The sequence below is a fragment of the Apteryx mantelli genome, chromosome 13, assembly GCF_036417845.1.
Source record: "Apteryx mantelli isolate bAptMan1 chromosome 13, bAptMan1.hap1, whole genome shotgun sequence".
NCBI classification, from domain to species: domain Eukaryota; kingdom Metazoa; phylum Chordata; class Aves; order Apterygiformes; family Apterygidae; genus Apteryx; species Apteryx mantelli.
The window spans coordinates 13451623-13469103 of NC_089990.1; the positions used below are offsets into that span (position 1 = coordinate 13451623).

At 52.5% G+C, this 17481-nt stretch overlaps 1 protein-coding gene across 1 annotated transcript in view; it reads left to right on the plus strand.

Annotated features, from left to right (window-relative positions):
* The first annotated feature begins 4788 nt into the window (after nt 1-4788).
* The window catches only part of LOC106498558 (gamma-aminobutyric acid type A receptor subunit theta), a 77611-nt gene continuing 64918 nt past the window's right edge, over nt 4789-17481 (plus strand). Inside the window, exons 1-2 of the mRNA XM_013959820.2 lie at nt 4789-4868; nt 8920-9008. Coding sequence (XP_013815274.1) covers nt 4789-4868; nt 8920-9008 — 169 coding nt within the window. The remainder of the gene's footprint in view (nt 4869-8919; nt 9009-17481) is intronic.

The following is a 17481-nucleotide window of genomic DNA, read 5'->3' on the forward strand; positions in this document are numbered from 1 at the left end:
ATGGCAAGGGAAAGAGCTCTTTGTTCTCTCCTCCTGCGAAAGGGCAACATGACACCTCTTCAGGGTTGGAGGCGACGCTTCACAGCTAAGCAGTCCTGGTGCAAGTTGTGTTTTGGATGCTCCTTAGTGCTAGCTCTAATTATAGTATTACCTAATGTAGGTTACTTCCTACTGAAATATCTACCCAGAATCCATTTGCTGGGTGCGTCTGTGTATTTGGAGAAGAGGTCTAAAGCATGACTTGTTATTGGCAATGCTCAGTCTCCCTCTTTTTCCCTGTTTTTCCTGAAAGGTAGACACAATATGATTCACTGCCTCACTCAGTCTCACCGATTCCTCTCTCCCAGGCAGTGACCCCGAAGGTGAAGGCAGCATTCATGTGAACATCAGGATGCTGAACTTTTGGACACCATGGAGGAAAGGAAAGACTGCACTTCCTATAGTGGCTGTAGACCAGAAGTCATGATCTGTGTTAGGCTTTTGGCACAACACTGACTGCGAGTTGGAGCCAGGTGTGGCCATGAGATACTAAGAGATGCTGGGGCATGGGGTTTGCAATGGAGCAATGAGTAAGAGGAGAGTGAAAATGAACAATTTAATAGTGGAGGATAACAAACAGCCATGAACAAAATCGTCTGTGGCTTCTTCAGAGTGATTACAGCCATAGAGTGCCATTTCTGGCAGCCTCCAGCAGTCTGGCTGTTTTGGGACTCAATATAAACTTCAGAAAAACCTGCTGTCCTGCTCTCGCTGGGGAGCAGGCAGCCCCCAAGGAGGAGAGCAGCCTAAAAGCAGGGGAGAGAAAACCAGCCTTTGGGATTCTGGGAGGGACTTGAGGATCCCTATCTTCAGAGAGCAAGAAACAAAACATCCATTATCATCTTCATATATCAAATGTGCATCAGCCTTAATGAGCCTCAGCAGAGATGGGTGACTAATTCCAAAGCAGTCATTTATTTGTGAATGTCGCTTCAGGTAGATTATTCAAGAGTACACAATGGTTTCTTTGAATGCATTCATTGCTAAGCAATTGGCTTTCCAAAGTTTCACGTTGCGGCTGAGTGGTCAGATAATTCATGTGACATGGTTTCTGCTCCTGACTAGATGAACTTGCAAGCACAAATGTCACCCTTTGTGAGCATAATTTTTCCTCTTCATGTATGCCTCTGACATTTTTTTTCCACTTACCTTTTTAGCCAGTAACATGCAATCACAACTGGTGGGAGAGAGCACTAATAGGCCAGAAAAGGGAGGAGCAGGACTGCCCAGGAGGGGCTACATGGAGCCTCCAGAGCCCAGAGCCATGGCAGAGTCAAACGCTTCTCACCTCTCCCCAGGAGCTCCGCTCTGGTACCTGGCAGCTTAATTCAGAACAATCATTTCAAAACCAAACTGCTGCCAGGAGACTGTGCCCCAGTAGTAACAGTGGAGGAGGTGAGATTGGTCCTATACCTGTGCAACGGCCTGCCTGCGAGGGCAGGGAGCTAATGCGATTTCAGGGCTCTCCAGTGGTACGTGAACACGTGGGAGGATACTGCAGGGTCCCCACAAATCTGCGCCAGAGCTGACTGTGCCCTGCACCACAGTCCCAGCAACCCCGGATGAGTGAAGAGCCGCCATGCAGGAGAAAAACTGCCGTGTGGAAACGGCACTTTCCAAGCCAGGAGGCAGAGCCTGAGGGAGCACAGCTTGGATCCGCTGTGTTGGCACCTTCTCTGCAACAGGCACCCAGGGAAATCCTGTGGCTTCAGCCCTTCTCCCCACATCTGTTAGCAAAAGTGAGCCCCAAGCCACGCACATTGTGGTGCCACCAGCTGCTAGGGGTGTTGACAAGGCATCTCTTGCTCAGGACACAGGGGTGACATTAAAGCTAGGGCACGTCTTAGGGTGCCCAGCCTGGCAGCGACAGCCTTGGCAGGCATGCGGGGCTGCTCCAGACTGGGATGTGATGAAGCAGCACCAGCCGTAGCTGGACGTTGCAGTTGAGCCCCTGTGTCCAGCTGCAACCAGCAGCAAGCGGTCCATGTGGGAGTCTGTGGGCAGCGCACTGCATCCTGGCCCGGGGCTCTTCCCAGCACGTGACCCTGCACGCACAGACACATTTGCTGGCATGTGACAAGTGCCACTTTTGTGCTTTGGCCTGAGAGGAAACCCGGGGCAGATCACTGCTCTGAGCTCCCTGAGGCAGGGAGAAATTGAGAAAGGTCTGAAATAAAGGGCTGCTCCCACCAGGTCCCGGCTCCCTGCCTTGCCTGCACCTGCAGCCTCCCAACTCCCTGGCCTACTGCACTGAGCCCGTGGGTTTACAGTCCAAGCCCAGGGCAACCCCCTGCACCCACCTCCTGCTCCAGTCCATCCTGGACGGGTCTGCCTGGCGCGGGCCGGGCTGTGCAGCTCATGGCTGGCAGGGCTCGGTGCCCAGGCCATACCGGGGTGTGGGAGCCGGGCCATCCCACGCCCTGCAGCAGCCACTGCTCCCTCTGTAGACCCAGTCTGCCCCGTCACCAAGCTCATCCTGCTCATGCCCGCAAGGCAGCATCCATTTCTGCCTCTCCTGGGCCAAGGGGATTTGAACCAGCGACGGAAGATGAGAATTTCAAGCCTCTCCCCCTGCCCGCCCTGCCTGCCCATGGGTCGCCCGCCTAAAGCAGCCTCACCCTGCTCCCAATTGCTTGGTCCTTGCTGCTGGGGCACATTCCAAGTGCCGTTGGGGCAGGGGTGGGGCAGGGGTTTTAGGGGTTTGCAACCAGAGGGATGCAAACGCCCAAGGGGCCCCAGCACTGCAGCTGCAGAGTTGCTTGTCTGAGACCGGGGAGGTGGGAGCGGGTTTCCCGGCAGGAAGGGCTGGACGATGCTGCCGCATGGCAGCCACCCCACAGCAACTCCGCACCTTGTCCTGGGCCTCTTCGAGGCGAGCTGGAGGTGTCTGGAGCCTCGTCCAGCTCAGCTGCCATGCAGCTTCTGCTCTTCCTGCTTAGCCCCCGAGGCCTTGACGGCATACCTGGGTGTAAGAGAGCCCCTCAGAGAGGAGGGAGGAAGGGACTTACCTGGCCAGAGGTTTCTGTATGGAGCTGCCAGGTGCCCACGGAGGAGGCGGGAGCTGGGACTCTCCCGGCACAAGGGCTTGGGCACTTCCTCCTCAGGCCACGACTGCAGCCCTGCATTCAAAGCACTGCCCAGACCTCCTCTTCTCAGGAAATAGTCCTCCATGGAAGTACATTACTACATGCCTGATCCAGAGCTCCTCAATTATCGTATTTTTTTAAGATAACGCTCAGTTGCTGATATAGGAGATTGTCACTGTGAAGATATGCTTGACGTTATTGTTTCAGTGGGCAAAGTCACAAGATCCAGCTGATCTCCAACAGCATTTCCGGAGATTTAGACCCCCTTTCCCTCCAATTTTATTGTGCCTGTAACACAACATCCTCCAGGGAGAGCTGAGCTGGGCTTCCCTGGCCTGAGAAATGCAGGGTTTGCCTCAGCCTCACTGGAGACTTTAGGAAATCTTCCCAAGCTCCCCACAAGGATGCCGCCAGGCCACTCTGCCTTGTGGCATGCAGGGACACTGAGTAAATCACCCTGTTTTTTAGCTCTATCTGGCTGAAGAGCTCAGACTTTGCTCATCACACTATTTCAGAGAGCCGCAGCACCGAGCAGCTCTTGCAGCTGAGTCGCTCTTGCCCAGGTGCATCCCTCCGCTTGCCAAAGCACCGCCACCTTTCCTATCCGCTCTCCTGCTCCCACCTCTCCGGAAAAAAAAAAAAGTTCCCTCTGCAAGCCAGCAGGGGTTAATGTTGTCAGCCATGACGTCAAGATCCCAATTTGCTCGAAGAGTCCCCCTCCCCATCTACAAACTCCCTCTCTCCTCCTCTCCTCTTGTGACTTTGCAATGAGCAGCAAAACTCCACAGGAGCTGCGGCAACAGCATTAGGGAGACATACAGTTCTCTCTTGGAGAGCTGCTTTCCGCAGACGGGAATTTATTTATTTTCTACATATGCATATATGTATTTATATATTTACTGGGCTGCATTTGTTTTTCCTTTTTTTAAACCTTTCAGAAAATCCCCAAACCATCCAAGTGACAAGCGTCAGAATTCCATAAAATAAAATAACATAGTGTGGTGGGATTGGTATGCTCCCCCTTCCCCCTTAAAAAATAAAGAGGGAGGGGAGAGCAGGCAAGGGTAGGTAAAATCCAGAATAAAATCACATTGCTAGATAATTCACACCTCCCCCCCTCACACACACACATACACACACACACACACACACACACACACTCTTTCTCCTCCTCCTCTTCTCTGAAGGTGGGTAGCAGGAGCCATGCAACATCTGCAGAACCGGATGGCAAAAGAGCAGGAGGAAAAATAATCCAAGTGGAGTGCTCAGGGGACACAGAGTTCTTTTTTTCTTTTTCCTTTTTTTTTTCTTCTCCTTCTTCTGTGTACCTGTGAGATTTGATTTCACATTTTGCTGAGCCCATTTTGGGGCATTTTATTTTTCTTTCTCTTGGGATTTTCTCCATTGCCAGAGGATGTCTCTTGTTGAGAGGATGCTGAAAGGAAGAAGAAACGAATTCTTTGACTGGCACTGAAGGGGGGGATATTTTTCCCCCACATTTTTTAGTATTTTTCATTATTCCTTTTCTTTAGGAAATCATTAACGGGGGGGGGTTGGTTTGTTTTTTCCCTCCCCCCCTTTTTTTGGAGGGGGATTTCAGAAGATCCGTCCTTCTTTCCCCTCCCCTCCAAAGATTTTTTTTTCATCCTCCGTCTTTGTGGAAATGTGGACATTTCAGGCAGACAGATTGAGTGGAATTGTCTCTGCTTTAGCAGCGCTTTGTCTCGCCTGCTGTGCGCAAAGGTAAGGATTGCGATCCCAGGCTGCAGGGCAGGGGGGCTAATACAGGATTTGTTTGTTTTGTTTGGGGTTTTCTTCATCGATCTGTGTGTGTGAAAGGGGAGGGGGTTCTTTCCCCAAATTGCTTCCCCTGCTGCCTGCTGTTGTTATTTCCCAGCCTGTGTCGTTTTAGGGGGAGGAGGGATGCTCATACATGAGATGTGGAGCAAGCTCTTTGCAGACAGAGCCCACCTCAGCCCACTTGCAGCATGTCCTCCCCCCCCCCCCTCCCCCGTAAGCGGCCAGGGGGAAAATGGCAAAATGAAGCATTTTGCTGGGGAACATGGTGTCCATAGGAGCCGCCAGACTGCATGGCACCAGGCTGTGTGCGTACACACCCGGGCAAAGGGCTGCCTTGGCCATGCCTGTGCCTGCACACACAGTACACATGCAGCCACACTCACATCCAAGCATGCTGTGCCTGTCCCCAAAGTCCTGGCTCTGCGGTGTGCAGGAGGCAATGCCTACATCCATGCCTACATGCTGCTTTACGGTGTGCAAAATAATCATCTGTGTGTGTAGTCAATCAAATGCATCACTGCATATGTGCATTCATCCGTGCCCATTCAGCTGCACACACGTGTAGCACAGCAGACTTGCAGGGCACAGCATGGTTCACCTGCTTCTGCATGTATCCAAATGTTTGTGCTGATACACTGCACACCCAAAATGCAGCTGTTTCTGGGATATGTCTTGAACACTCAGAGGGATCCAAGCAACCAGGGGTGGAGGCACAGGTCCAGCCTGGACAAGGTGTACAGAGCACACCTGTTTGCTCTGACACAGGCGTTCACCCACTGCCTTCACACCCAGGCGCAGGGCTGCATACTCCCCCTCACACTCCGCTCTCACACATATGGGCAGGTGTCTTTATAGCTGCGTGCTCATGGAGTGCATGAAGTCTGCTGGGGAGGTATCTCTGGCATCTCCCTGCTCAGCCGTGCACACTGAGCGGTGCGCTCCCGATGCATGCATGCAGGTCCCTGCTCCAGCTTGCAGAGCTGTATATACAAAGATTTATGCTCCCATACTTATAAACATGCACATGCGCAGCTTCGTGCCCACCTTATCTACACCATTCCTGTGTGGTTCGCTGTACACAGAGACGCATACAGAGACATGCTTAGAAGTAGTGTTTGACCAAATGTGTAAAGAGCAGAGTCCACATCAATAGCATTTGCTCAGACATGTCCTTGCGTGTGCGTTTATATCCGCTAATGTGCAGGACTGAGATTCAGCTATAGCCACATGCACATCTCTGCACACCTTGCAGACAGAACGCACTCTTCCCATGTGCACACGCCTTCCTCTACTCCCACACATCCCAGCCAGCAGCATGCTATGCATGTATGTAGATGTTTGGCTGCAAGGATACATGTATATGTAAAGCACATGCACACCCACACAGAGTCAGGGACACAATATTAAAAAATTCAGTTCACAGGCTGGATGCACATGCTCCCTGAATGGATGCAGACCCACATTTGCTGGGAATAGCACTTAGATGCAGCTGCTTGCCCACAACTGGGCAAATACACGACTTGGCTGTTCATTGAGAGGGAGGTGGCCTTACAGATCAAAGGAAGCACCAAGAGAGAAGAGACTTTGCCCTTAATCATGATGCCAGTTTATGGCCTCCCTGGTCTAACTTGTAGCTGATAAGGAGGAAGGGCCCCTAGATCCCCCTTTCCGCTCTGCCCCCACCTGTGGGTCTCTGGCACAGTTTGCTCTCTCTGCTTCCATTTCCTTACCTCTAGGAAGGGGGTAACACCACTTCCTCAGTTTATAGCTTGTGTGAGGCTAAATAGAAGTGTCTAAATCTCCGTAAGACATACATACTGTGTCTATACTATGCATATGGGTATATGGAAATCTATGTACCCAGGAGTAAATATCTAGAGAAGAACAAATGCTGATGCATACTATCAATCCACAGTGAACCTATATGCACAAACACAGTCCAAAAACTCACATACCTGCCTAGAAATCCACAGGTGCAAGAGGACTTTGCAAGCATAGGCACAGTTTTGTGAAAATGTTCACCTGTGCACAACTCTGTGGCCTTGCTTTTACAGTGAATAAACCAATGTGATGAAGAGCTATACCTCTACAGGGTGCACATGCAGGATCTCTGCTCAGACACAATGTTCCCCTGCCCCAAAGGCACAAGTGCTGAACAGTTTGTCCCTGCACCAGAGCCGGGCCCTGCGAAGTGTGCTGTCTCACATTTGCTATCAGCTGTTCAGCTGAAAAATCTGTGCACATGCACAGCCCAGGCATCCAGAGCCTGAATGCATGCCCAGACTTCCCAGCGGTCCCAGATTCCCCCACCCACACCTGCGTGGAGAGGCTGAGCACCTGGGAACCCAGTGTTAGGCACCCACAAATATCCGTTTCTATGCACTTGCATAAGTAGCATCCACACCCGATCTGCAGACTGAGCAGGCTTTGGACCCACACTCACTTCCACGTGGACCTGGATCTTGTCACATGCATGCACAAACATGTTTGTGCACATGTGTCGCATGCGCCGTACCCTTGAGCTCCAGAGTGTTCATGTGCCTGCAAATCTGCATTCACATGCGGGGAGTCTGTGCATCCACCGGGCAGCCAGGAGAGCATGCAGATGTGTGTGTGTGTGTGTGTGTGTGTGCATGTTTGTACCTGTACGGAGATGTCAGCGCAAACCCCCATGTCTGGTGAGACACCGAGCAGAGGTAGTGCGGTGGTGCAGCCTTCCAGCCCGACTTGGACTGATGTGGAGGCAGTGCTGACAGGGAGGTATGTTGTTTTGGTGGGGGACTGCAAAGAGCAGTGTTTGCCACTGGCCTGGGATCTCTGTTCTCAAGGAAAGTAGGGGACAGAGGGTGACACAGAGGCTGGATTTTAAGGTGAGAAAACCTATAAACCCTGCAGCATTGAGTAGGTTCAATATTTTTAGCATCCTCTGCTTTCTGGTTTCCCTCCCTTAAATTTGCTTTGACTCTTGGGCTGCTTTCAGAGGGAGCTCCCCTCCTGCTGAAATGGCTGGAGGCACTGGAAGAGCATTAATGAGGAAAGCCACCCCACTCCGTATGCCAGGGCAGAGGGCAGGGGACAGAGCAGCCCATTGACCTGGCATACAGAGCCAAAGATGGACTCTCCTTCTCCCTGTCGCTCTCTCTTGGTTTGCATTGCTAAGAAGCCACAGTGATGCTGAGTGATAGAAAATTTTTTTACATGCCAAAGATTGGCTGTATGTTGTGGTTGTAGGAGAAGGAGTGTTGGTATTTACCTTTACTTCAACAACATGAAGAAATATCTGGGTGCACTGAAAAGAAATAGAGGTTGCATTGGGATGCGTGACAGTGTAGGGTACACGTGTTGGGGGGGGAGAGTCGTGTATTGGGGAACTCACTGCATGACGCGTCTGCGTTTGTGTGCTGTAAGATGGGGAGAAAGTGCCCAGCGTGGTGGGGAAGGGGAGTGAGCCTTGCAAAAGAGAGATTGCAGCAGCCCCGTGCACAGAAATGCCAATTTTGTGCATGCATACCTGCGTGTGTGTGTGTGTGTGTATCCCCATCTGTGGGCAGGGAGCAGTAAGAAGCCCTGGCGTGGCAGGTCGGTGGCCACGAGAGGTCCATGTGGTGACCAGGGCCATGCAGGGGTATGCACCAACCCCGTGGGATGGCCTGGGACTTTGGGGAGCCCAGGCAGGGGGCGACTGCAGGAAGAGGAGCCAAAACATCTGTTGGGACGCCTGTGCCACCACCCAGGACCGTGGGTGCCCAGCAGCTTGGGGCAGCCCCATGGTCCTTGTGCAAAGTACATGCGGGTTGGGGGCCGAGAGCAGCACCACAGCGGGCAGATATGCGTGAGAAGGAGAGGGGAGGTTCTGTCCGCAGCTGCGGTGCCCATACACCGTGTGTGTCAGGCACGCGGTCGTGCAGGTGGTGCCGTGGCAGATGGCTGGCTGCTGAGCAGGACCCTGCCCTGGGGCCCACGGTGATGAGGACTCTCTTCTTTTGTATTTCAGCCCATCCACTGGGAATATTTCTGTGGTGAAAGAGATTGTGGACAAATTGCTGAAGGGCTATGACGTCCGCCTCAGGCCTGACTTTGGAGGTATGGCGACCCCTGGTTGCGTGCTGCCCCGGCACTGGGCCCTGGCGTAGCTGAAGAGTGGGGAGCAGAGTACGGGGGCTGCTGCCAGTTTGGCTGGTTGCAACACTCATCAGCCTGCAAAACTCTCCCTTTTGCACACTTATGTCTCCCAAAACCCCGCTGTTTGTCAGCCTTCCTCTTCCTCCTTCCTTCTTCCCCAGTTTTCTTTCTTTGCCTCCTAGTTTCTCTCTTCCTCTCCCACCACCTCCTCTCCTCCCTCTGTTATCCCCTCCTCTCCCACCCTGCTCTGTCTACTCCTTTCCTTGCTCCGTGGTACCCATAAAGCATGTCATCGTCTCCTCGGTCCCACACTAAGCGCTCAGCTCTGTAATGCATGAGTCAGTCAGGAAAATTCCCTTGTTCCAGGCTCAACTTTGCTGAGACTCACTGAAGACCAGAAACATGAAAAAAAAAAATTCTATCCCAAATTTGCAGTTTCCACAGACAGTGATCGGGGAGTTCCCCATGGCAGGATGTGTCTGGGGATGTTTACTTGGGACAGAGACACACTGGTCTTCTCTGCTTCAGACTTCATCATGGATAGCAGGTCATCCCTCCACCACTTTTGGTGCTCCTGATGCCATATTCTTTTGCTATTTTCCCTCCAGAAGGTCGGGGTGGCTGCTGGCATGGCTGTCAGTCAGTCTGTCTCCACTGCATCTAATGGGCTGCAGTGGACAGCCCTGTCAAGATGCACCCCTCACTAACCATGTGGGATGAAATATTAATTGGGAAGCTGGTGGTCTTGCTGCTATTTGGTAGAAGATGCTGGTATCTGTAGAAATAATTCCTGGGTCACCTATCCCACTCAAGAGTACCACTGGGTCTATTTGTTGGAGAAGCAGTCTGTGGAAAGCCCACAGCTGACCACATGGTGAACAGAGGGTTGGAGTACTTCTGGCTTCAGCCTGCCAAGCTTGGCTATTTTTGGTCTTTTCTGGGCAATGCTATTTCCTCCTCACAAGGAGGAGTGTGGACTTGGAGGATCTTCAGGCTGTAGGAGAACAGGAACCATATTGAGATGTTCTTCTCCAAACAACTGCTGGGAAGCAGATTCATGCCTGTGGTCTCAAGAGGGACATATGCCAGGGCCAAGTCAATGGTGGTGCAAGAGAAGAGTTTTCTTATGAAGGGCCTGGTCTGAGCTCTTGAAGTCAGGGAAGGGGGAAATATCCCCACTGTTTTCAGCAGGTTTGGAAGTTGCCCCTGTATATTCCAGTTTTCTGTGACACCATAAAAGAAACCATCTTCCCCTGTACATTGAGCTCAGGCTTCCCTGCATTTCACACAAACCTGCCCCCATCCACTCCCTGTTTGCTTACCTTCCAGTAGAGACTACCCTCCCTCTCTGTGCACACTGTCCCCACAGTCCTCCACACCTCCTTCTTCCCCACGGTGGAGCAGGGGCTTTCAGGAGGGCAGCACAAAGCTGGCTGTGGGAGATGCTCGCCCCTCTGACAGGATCCCTCTGTAGCGCACGCTGGTGCATTTGGGAATTCACTTCAATGCAGTGGGATACAGCTTTTAGGAGGCTTGTAGTGCTCAGCAAGGAAATGAGTAGCAATGAGCCCCCCTTCTCCCTTCTCTCCTTTGAATGTGGAATAGAGCTGGATTTGATTTAAAGGGTCTGTCCGGGAAACACCAAATGTCCCTACTAGCTGACCAGCACCAATCACAGAAATTGGTGCAGTCACATTTTATGAGGGGGAGAACTGCAGAGATGACATAAAAAACTGCAAGAAAACCATCTCATAAGCTACTGAGATGATTATGATACAGTAAAGCAGTAGGTGATCTGGCTCCACACAGGCACAAAGCGGAGGGGTGAAGGGTGATGCAGTGGGGAGCCATGGAACTGGGGTCCAGTTGCCTGGATGCACAGGGGTCCCAGCTCACAGCCTGCGTGCTCTGGTCCTGGGCACACATTCCCCATGGGCATCCAGCCTGTCCACCAGGACATAAAGCACCCTTTCTTTCAGCCTGGGCAAGGCTGCCAGGGCTCAGTGCAGGCATTGCTGCCTGACCCTGCCAGCCTTGTGCAGTGCAGGAGTTGGGCTAGGCAGGCACTGAGCTCCTCCTGACTGCAAGATGGATGTTTCTGGGGAAAACATCGCATTTTATTTCAATTTACTTTGAATTCCCAAAGTACAAACAGCATTTTCCTCACTCAAGCAGAGAGAGAGAAAGACAACAGTAACCCTCTTTTCTGCATGCATCTCACTGTTGCCTTTCACCCTTTCTTGTCCTTCCCTCTGCTTGTAAGTGCAAAGTCCCTGCTGACAGCACCAGCGATGGGTGCCTTTGGTGCTCGCTATGCAGGGATGCCCTAGAGAACAGCACTGGCTTTCCTGCAGTAAGTCTGGCCCTCTACCCTGGAGGATAAGCTTCTCTGGACAAAATTGCCACTGCAGCATTTACAGATAAGAGAAGGATGGGCTGAGAAGGGGGTCTGAAAGCTGAAAATCTTTATCATTATAAGCCCAGGAAAAAGAGGTGGAAGTTTCCTTGCACTGCTACTGTCCCCAGAGTTTACCAGTTCTTTGAGATCTTGGGCCAAATCCATTGCTAGGATAAGTCCTGTGGGATCGCTCCAGGAGCTCATCTAACCCCTTGTGGTTTCTAGTTCATCTGCAATGCTGCCATGGAGAAGGTGAAGTTTTGTACACCCACAAGTGGTGCGTGCAGCTGGAGAAGTCACGCTTTGGGCAAAGCCTCAGAAGCTTTCTGGGTGCAAAACTAACCTCTCAGGTGAGAGGCAGAGAGAGCAGTACCAAACCCGAGTCACAGAAGCTCAGTGGGCTGAGTTGTTCTCTCAGGGAAAGGGCGATGGTACCTGCCCTTCAGCCCTGCCTCCAGCCAGCCCCCCCGTGGTGGTGGCCAGGCCGACTCTGAACTTGCTGGTCCTCCTTCCTCTGGGTCCTCCCCTAGTGCAGCGCCTTGCTCCAGAGTGGCTGTAGCTGGCCAGCACATTGTGCTCCACGCTTGTCTGTGACAGCAGCTTGTCCCTCTGCTGCTACACCGTGAACCTCGTCCTTCCTCCCCTCCACAGCCTTCCAACCCTTCCACCATCTGGGTCCACTTGTTACCCTTGAAGCTGGGCAAGATGAGCCCAAGCTATCACTGCTGGTGAAGGCATTCATTCTTCACCCATTTGCTCTAGCCCCAGGAAGATGTAGGGACCAAAGTGCCTATTAGGGTAAGTTGAGAACTGCAGGAACAGCATCCTGGAGAGGTGCAGATCCTACTTAGAGTCATATTGCCTGAAGAAACAGCACAGGGCCATGCAGGGGCCGGCTCAGCAGTGAGCCAGGGGTGCATCTGGACACGTAGCTGCCTGCAGAGGGTAGACAGGAGTGGAAGAAAGTGGCCACCACTCAGGAGGTCTCAGTTTGTCTGTGATCCAGGCTGAGCTGCTCCATCTCTTCTGCTCCAGGGAGCAACTCCACAAGCCAGAGCCCTCGGCCCTCAGTAACTCGAGGACAAGGGCACTGGGGGAGGCAGCACAGTGCAGCTGGCACTGGACACCTGGATGTGGAGGGCAGGGGTGGACCCTCCTGTCCCTACCAGACAGATTGCCACCTGAGAAATGCAACCCACAAAAGTAATAAACCAGACTGCCTTCCCTTCCTCCCTTCTTTGTTCTCCTTCCGTTCCCTGCTTGCTTTCCCCATCTTTTTCTGCCCCAGCAGCATTATTTCCTTCTTCCTGTCTTATCCCGCTGTCCTGTGCCTGGGGGCACTTGCCCCTCTGTGCTGTTCCCTGTGCGTGCTCAGCGCTGCAGAGCAGGCTGCCTCCTCTGCCCCCTGGGGTGCACCCTCCACGCACCCATGGTTTGCTGCCCACAGAGTGGGAGGCAGCTGTGGACCTCTGGGTGTAGAGGCACTGGGAGAGCATGTTCCCGGTACCATCTGTGCTCCTTGCCACGGTGAGACAGATCTGCCCCCGCACCCCACGGCCTTTTAAGAGAGCCTGTGCTCCCACAGCACAGCAGCGCCCAGGCTGCCCAGGTGTAGATCTGTTTCTTTATCCATCCTCCTCTACCCTTCCCAGCCTGGGGTTGTGGAGCTACCATACACCGTTCTGCTCTCTCACCAGCTCTCTTCCAGCTGAAATTCCTCTGCCTTCCCACATTATGAAGCTAGTTCCTCTCTTTCACTCTCACACCTCTCCCTTGATCTGTCCCTTGCTCACAGCCCTGCTCTGGCCCCAGCTCATCTGCAATGCCAGCCTAGGATCTGCAGGAAATGGGCAAGCAGGGGGAGCAGGAATCATCCCACTGGCCTCAAAGTGGTGATGCTTCCCTCCTCTCCCTGGAGAAAAAAATGATTTCCAGGCCCACTGAAGGCTCCTACACTGCTGCCCTCAGACAAGGGCCCGCCCCATGCCAGCTTCCTCACAGCCCCCGGGATGTGGTGCTTCCACAGCCCCAAATGCAACTCACAGCTCCCCAGTCCTCTTTTTTGAGAAAGAAAGAGAACTCCGACTAATGCCAAAAGGAGGACAGGCCTGCTGGGGATTGCAGTTCACTTTTTAATTTTGAGATGCCTCGTTAGCTCTGGGCCGAGCTGAGTGGCTGAGAAGCGTCAGCCACTTACTCTCCTCCCTTCTCCCCCATCCCCTTGGAAACCCATTAGACCGATGAGCAGGTCAGCTCTCAGGGGTGGTGCTGTGGCAATGAGTGTAACGTGCTCACCTGGGGACTGAGCTGAACTGGGGGGACACAAGGAAGAAAGGGGCAAAGTTGGAGCCATGCAGGGGTGCTGGAAAATTCTGGGATCAGCTCCTCCAGGAAGCCATTCTGGCTCAGCTGAGGCAGTCCAAGGGGTTCAGGAGCAAGGCGACGGCATTGAAGGGGATGCTTTGGGATCACCATGTTCATGATTTGAGGTGCAGGTGAAAAACCCTTCCAGCAGTCCAGGGCTGCCCTCTCTTCCCTCCCAGCCTCTGCCCCCAAGCTCTAGAGGAGCATGCAAGAGTAACAGGGTGTTGAGCAGTGCATCAGGGCCCTGTGGGACAAGGAGGGGATGTGAAGCCCAGTTTTCATGGGCTGAGCGAGGAGGTGGCCTGAAGATGAATAGGCAGAGGGTTATTGCAGAGCAGGTATAAGGACTTTGGTCAGGACTGTGAGGGAGGATCTTGAATAGGCTTGACGGAGGGATCTGCAGTGTAGAGGGAAGATTTGGCCAGTGCTGTTGGTCTGTTGAAGAGGGAGATCTCTGTCCTGGTACTGCAAGAACAGCAACAGTGAGGTGCGAGGTGTTTTGGCAGGGCGTGTTGGAAAGCACTCTCAGCTCTGGGGGAGCAGGGCAGCATGTCTCACAGGGTGATCAAAGGCAGGTGTGTGGGATCGTGCCGGCCCTGGCCAGGGAAATGGACAGCGTGGGGACCAATGCATCTTTATGGCAGGTGTGTTGCAAGCGATGTGTCACAAGCCAGGCCACAGTACAGAAAGCAGGATGTCCACAGTTTAGGACTGGATGAGCAGGGGATGCTGCAGATCAGATGTCAGAAGCATTGCAGAGCCAGGGGTGAGGGAGAGAGGGAGCTTTCAGAGCAGCACCCTGGTTATTGCAAGTGCTCTTAGCCTCTCACTTTCAGAAGCATTAGTTCCATAGGAGGAAAAAAAAAATAAAAAAGAAAAAGCAAATGAAGACTGTATTGCCTTGGGGTAGAGAAGGCAATGAAGGAATGGCAGGAGGATCCCACTTGAGCTCAGTGACTCAGCTGCTCTCTGTTGGTGCAAAATTTCCAGTCCAAAACTTTGCAAGAGTTTCAGGCAGAAGTCTCTGCTTCCCGCAGCGGATGGAAGGGAGTTTCTGTATGGTTTCCCAGCATCTTTTACAGATCTTGTTAGCTAAAAGCAAGTTGAGGGCATTCTCTGCTCTTTGTTGCCAGCCCACCTAGACAGTGCAGGATTCCTGGGTGTTTCTTCCTGGGGTGATGTGTGCAGTGTCTGCAAATGCCTGGTGAAAAGGGAATGATCAGAAGCCCTTGTGATTACACAATAAATCCTTATTTCAATGCCTGTGGGTCCAGCAGCCTCCCCTGCCTCATTTTTGACTCAAACTTCCCTAAAGAGAATTAGAGCTTAGGGAGTCTTGGCTCCTCAAAGGGACAAAAATGAGCCTGTGCTCCGCTCTTCATCTGCTCTGCAGTAGGGACCTGGATTCTGAGCTCTCACATTACCCTCGCCTGGTGTCACCCCTCTCCTTTGAGAGTCAAATCCCTCCTTAGCTGCAATATCTAGGCCTCCCTGCTTTCTCTCCTCTGACCCTCCTGTACTCAGCCCCTCTCCCCTCCCTCACATGTGTCCCTCACCCCGGATCTTGGTTGTTCCCTGCTAGTTCCCCAGCATTTCTTCTTCAGGTGACAGCAAGGGCTACACAGAATTCAATGGACATGGGATGAAGTCCTCAGCCATTTCCTGTGTAACAGCATCACTTGAAAGTCAGAACTGTAAAAATAAATGATTGCTGATGCATAAAGTGTTGCAGTGAAACATTGTCAGTAGTTCAGGGCTCCGAAACCGGTGGGGCTGGGAGTCTGGGCATCTGTGTTGGCTGTCAGTAATGCAGCAGGAGGCAGAGGGGGAGCGAGGCAGGACACCAAGCCCTGGCTGACCAGTCCTGGACTGCTAGGGGAGATCTCACCATAGTGGTGCTGTACCATAAGGAATAAGAATTTGGCATCTTACCATAGTCAAGATTGGCAGTGTTGCACGTTATGAAGGTTCCCTGACAATGTCCCCTAGAAGCCTGTTTTCTACTGCGTATAATGATCAGCCACTCTGGCTGTGTTTTTTTCCTTATGGTTTGCTTGCTTTGACTTTTTGGGGGTGGGGGGAGATTTTAGGCAAAATGATTCAGGGATTTCTGAGAACAAGCCGAGGCATGTACATGATTTTTTTTTTCCTATTTCAAAATGTTTCAGAGCTGCAAAATGGCAGCTCTTTCAGCAGGCCTGGCCCCAGGTGCATGCAAAGCAGGCAGGTGCCCAGGGTCAGTAGCTGCTGGGCTGGCAAAATGATTGTGGCCCCACCATCTTTTTTGACTGTGCAACATCCCAGACTGGCTGGTGCTGCTGAGGGAAGGGCCAGGGTCTGTGGGGCTGGGGAGTTTGCTGTGGGAAGGAGGCATCCCTCCCCAGGTCATCGGACTCTGGCCCTATGCACCTGCCTCCCCGGTGGTAGTAGGGGCTGCAAGCCCACCTTTCCAGAACTCTGCCCACAGCTCTCCATCTTTCTCCCCCTCCCTTTCTGTGGCAAAGTTGTTTGATTCTCAGAGCAGCCAGATTCATTTTTCCCTATGCTTCTGACATGCCTTGAGCCAACTCTCTCCCACGCTTTGGGGCAGGGAATTGAGACTTTAGCAGGAAGGCACTCCTTCCACCAGGGCCATGTCCTTCACCTCCACTGTCCACAGCAGAAACTGCTCAAACTTGGATACAGAATTAATCCAAAATTCACAGAGACTTACTAGAGTGGGAAATATCACCCTTCCTTTCCTATACCCAGGCAGGGAGGAGAGAGCAGCTCAGGATTTGAAAGCAGAGAGATGAAATGTGGATCAGAAGAAGAGAAGAAGTAACTGAGGAAGGAGAGGCAGGGACTGTTTGGGGAAGTAGGCTAGGGTTTAAGGAGCCATTTCATGGGGAGACAGCTGGGGACTGGGGAGAGACTGGACCTGGTGGAAGGCAGAGCAGGCATCTCAGGTGGAACAAGGCACAGGAAAGGAAGACATAAACACCGCTGGAGAGGGCAGAAGGAAGTGGAAGAGGGGAGAAGTGGAAGAGACTGTGAGGGAGAGTGGGAGGATCTGAGAAACCCATGAGAGGGAGGAAGAGGGTGAGCTGTATTTGGTCCAAGGAGGGTGAGTAAATGGGGATGTATGGACCTCGTGCCTTGACTTCACCTGGGAGGGTTTTCCCTGCCAGGGAACATGGGGGCTGGAACACTGAGGGACCTGGGGCCTGGAAGACTGAGCAGCCTGTGACTGGCCTGCACTGAGGAAGGGCAACACCAGTTAGTCAGGGAGAGAAAGAGCCAACACAGAGGAGAGAGAAGATAGTGACAGAAATAAGCTGGTAGGAAAAGACCTGAAAGACAGAAGGGACCACCCTGGAGGGTATGGTTAGAAGAAGATGCTGGGCCAGCTGGATTGCATTCCTTTTCAGAAGAACCCTAATATTCCTGAGTCCCACCATTCTTCCATGGTCAGCAAATGCCAGTGTAACCCAGGGCCAAAGCAAATGTGGATATTCTACCAGGTATGGCAGTAGCCCTGCTCTCCTGTCATTTGACAGGCTAAGGAATGGGTGTTCTTGGTCAGTAGACTTGGCTGCAGCTGCACAGCCCCCACTTCCTCCCTCATTTACATGACTTCTGGCCCCAGACCATGGGTCACATCATCTCTAGGGCTAATGTAGAAGGAAAATG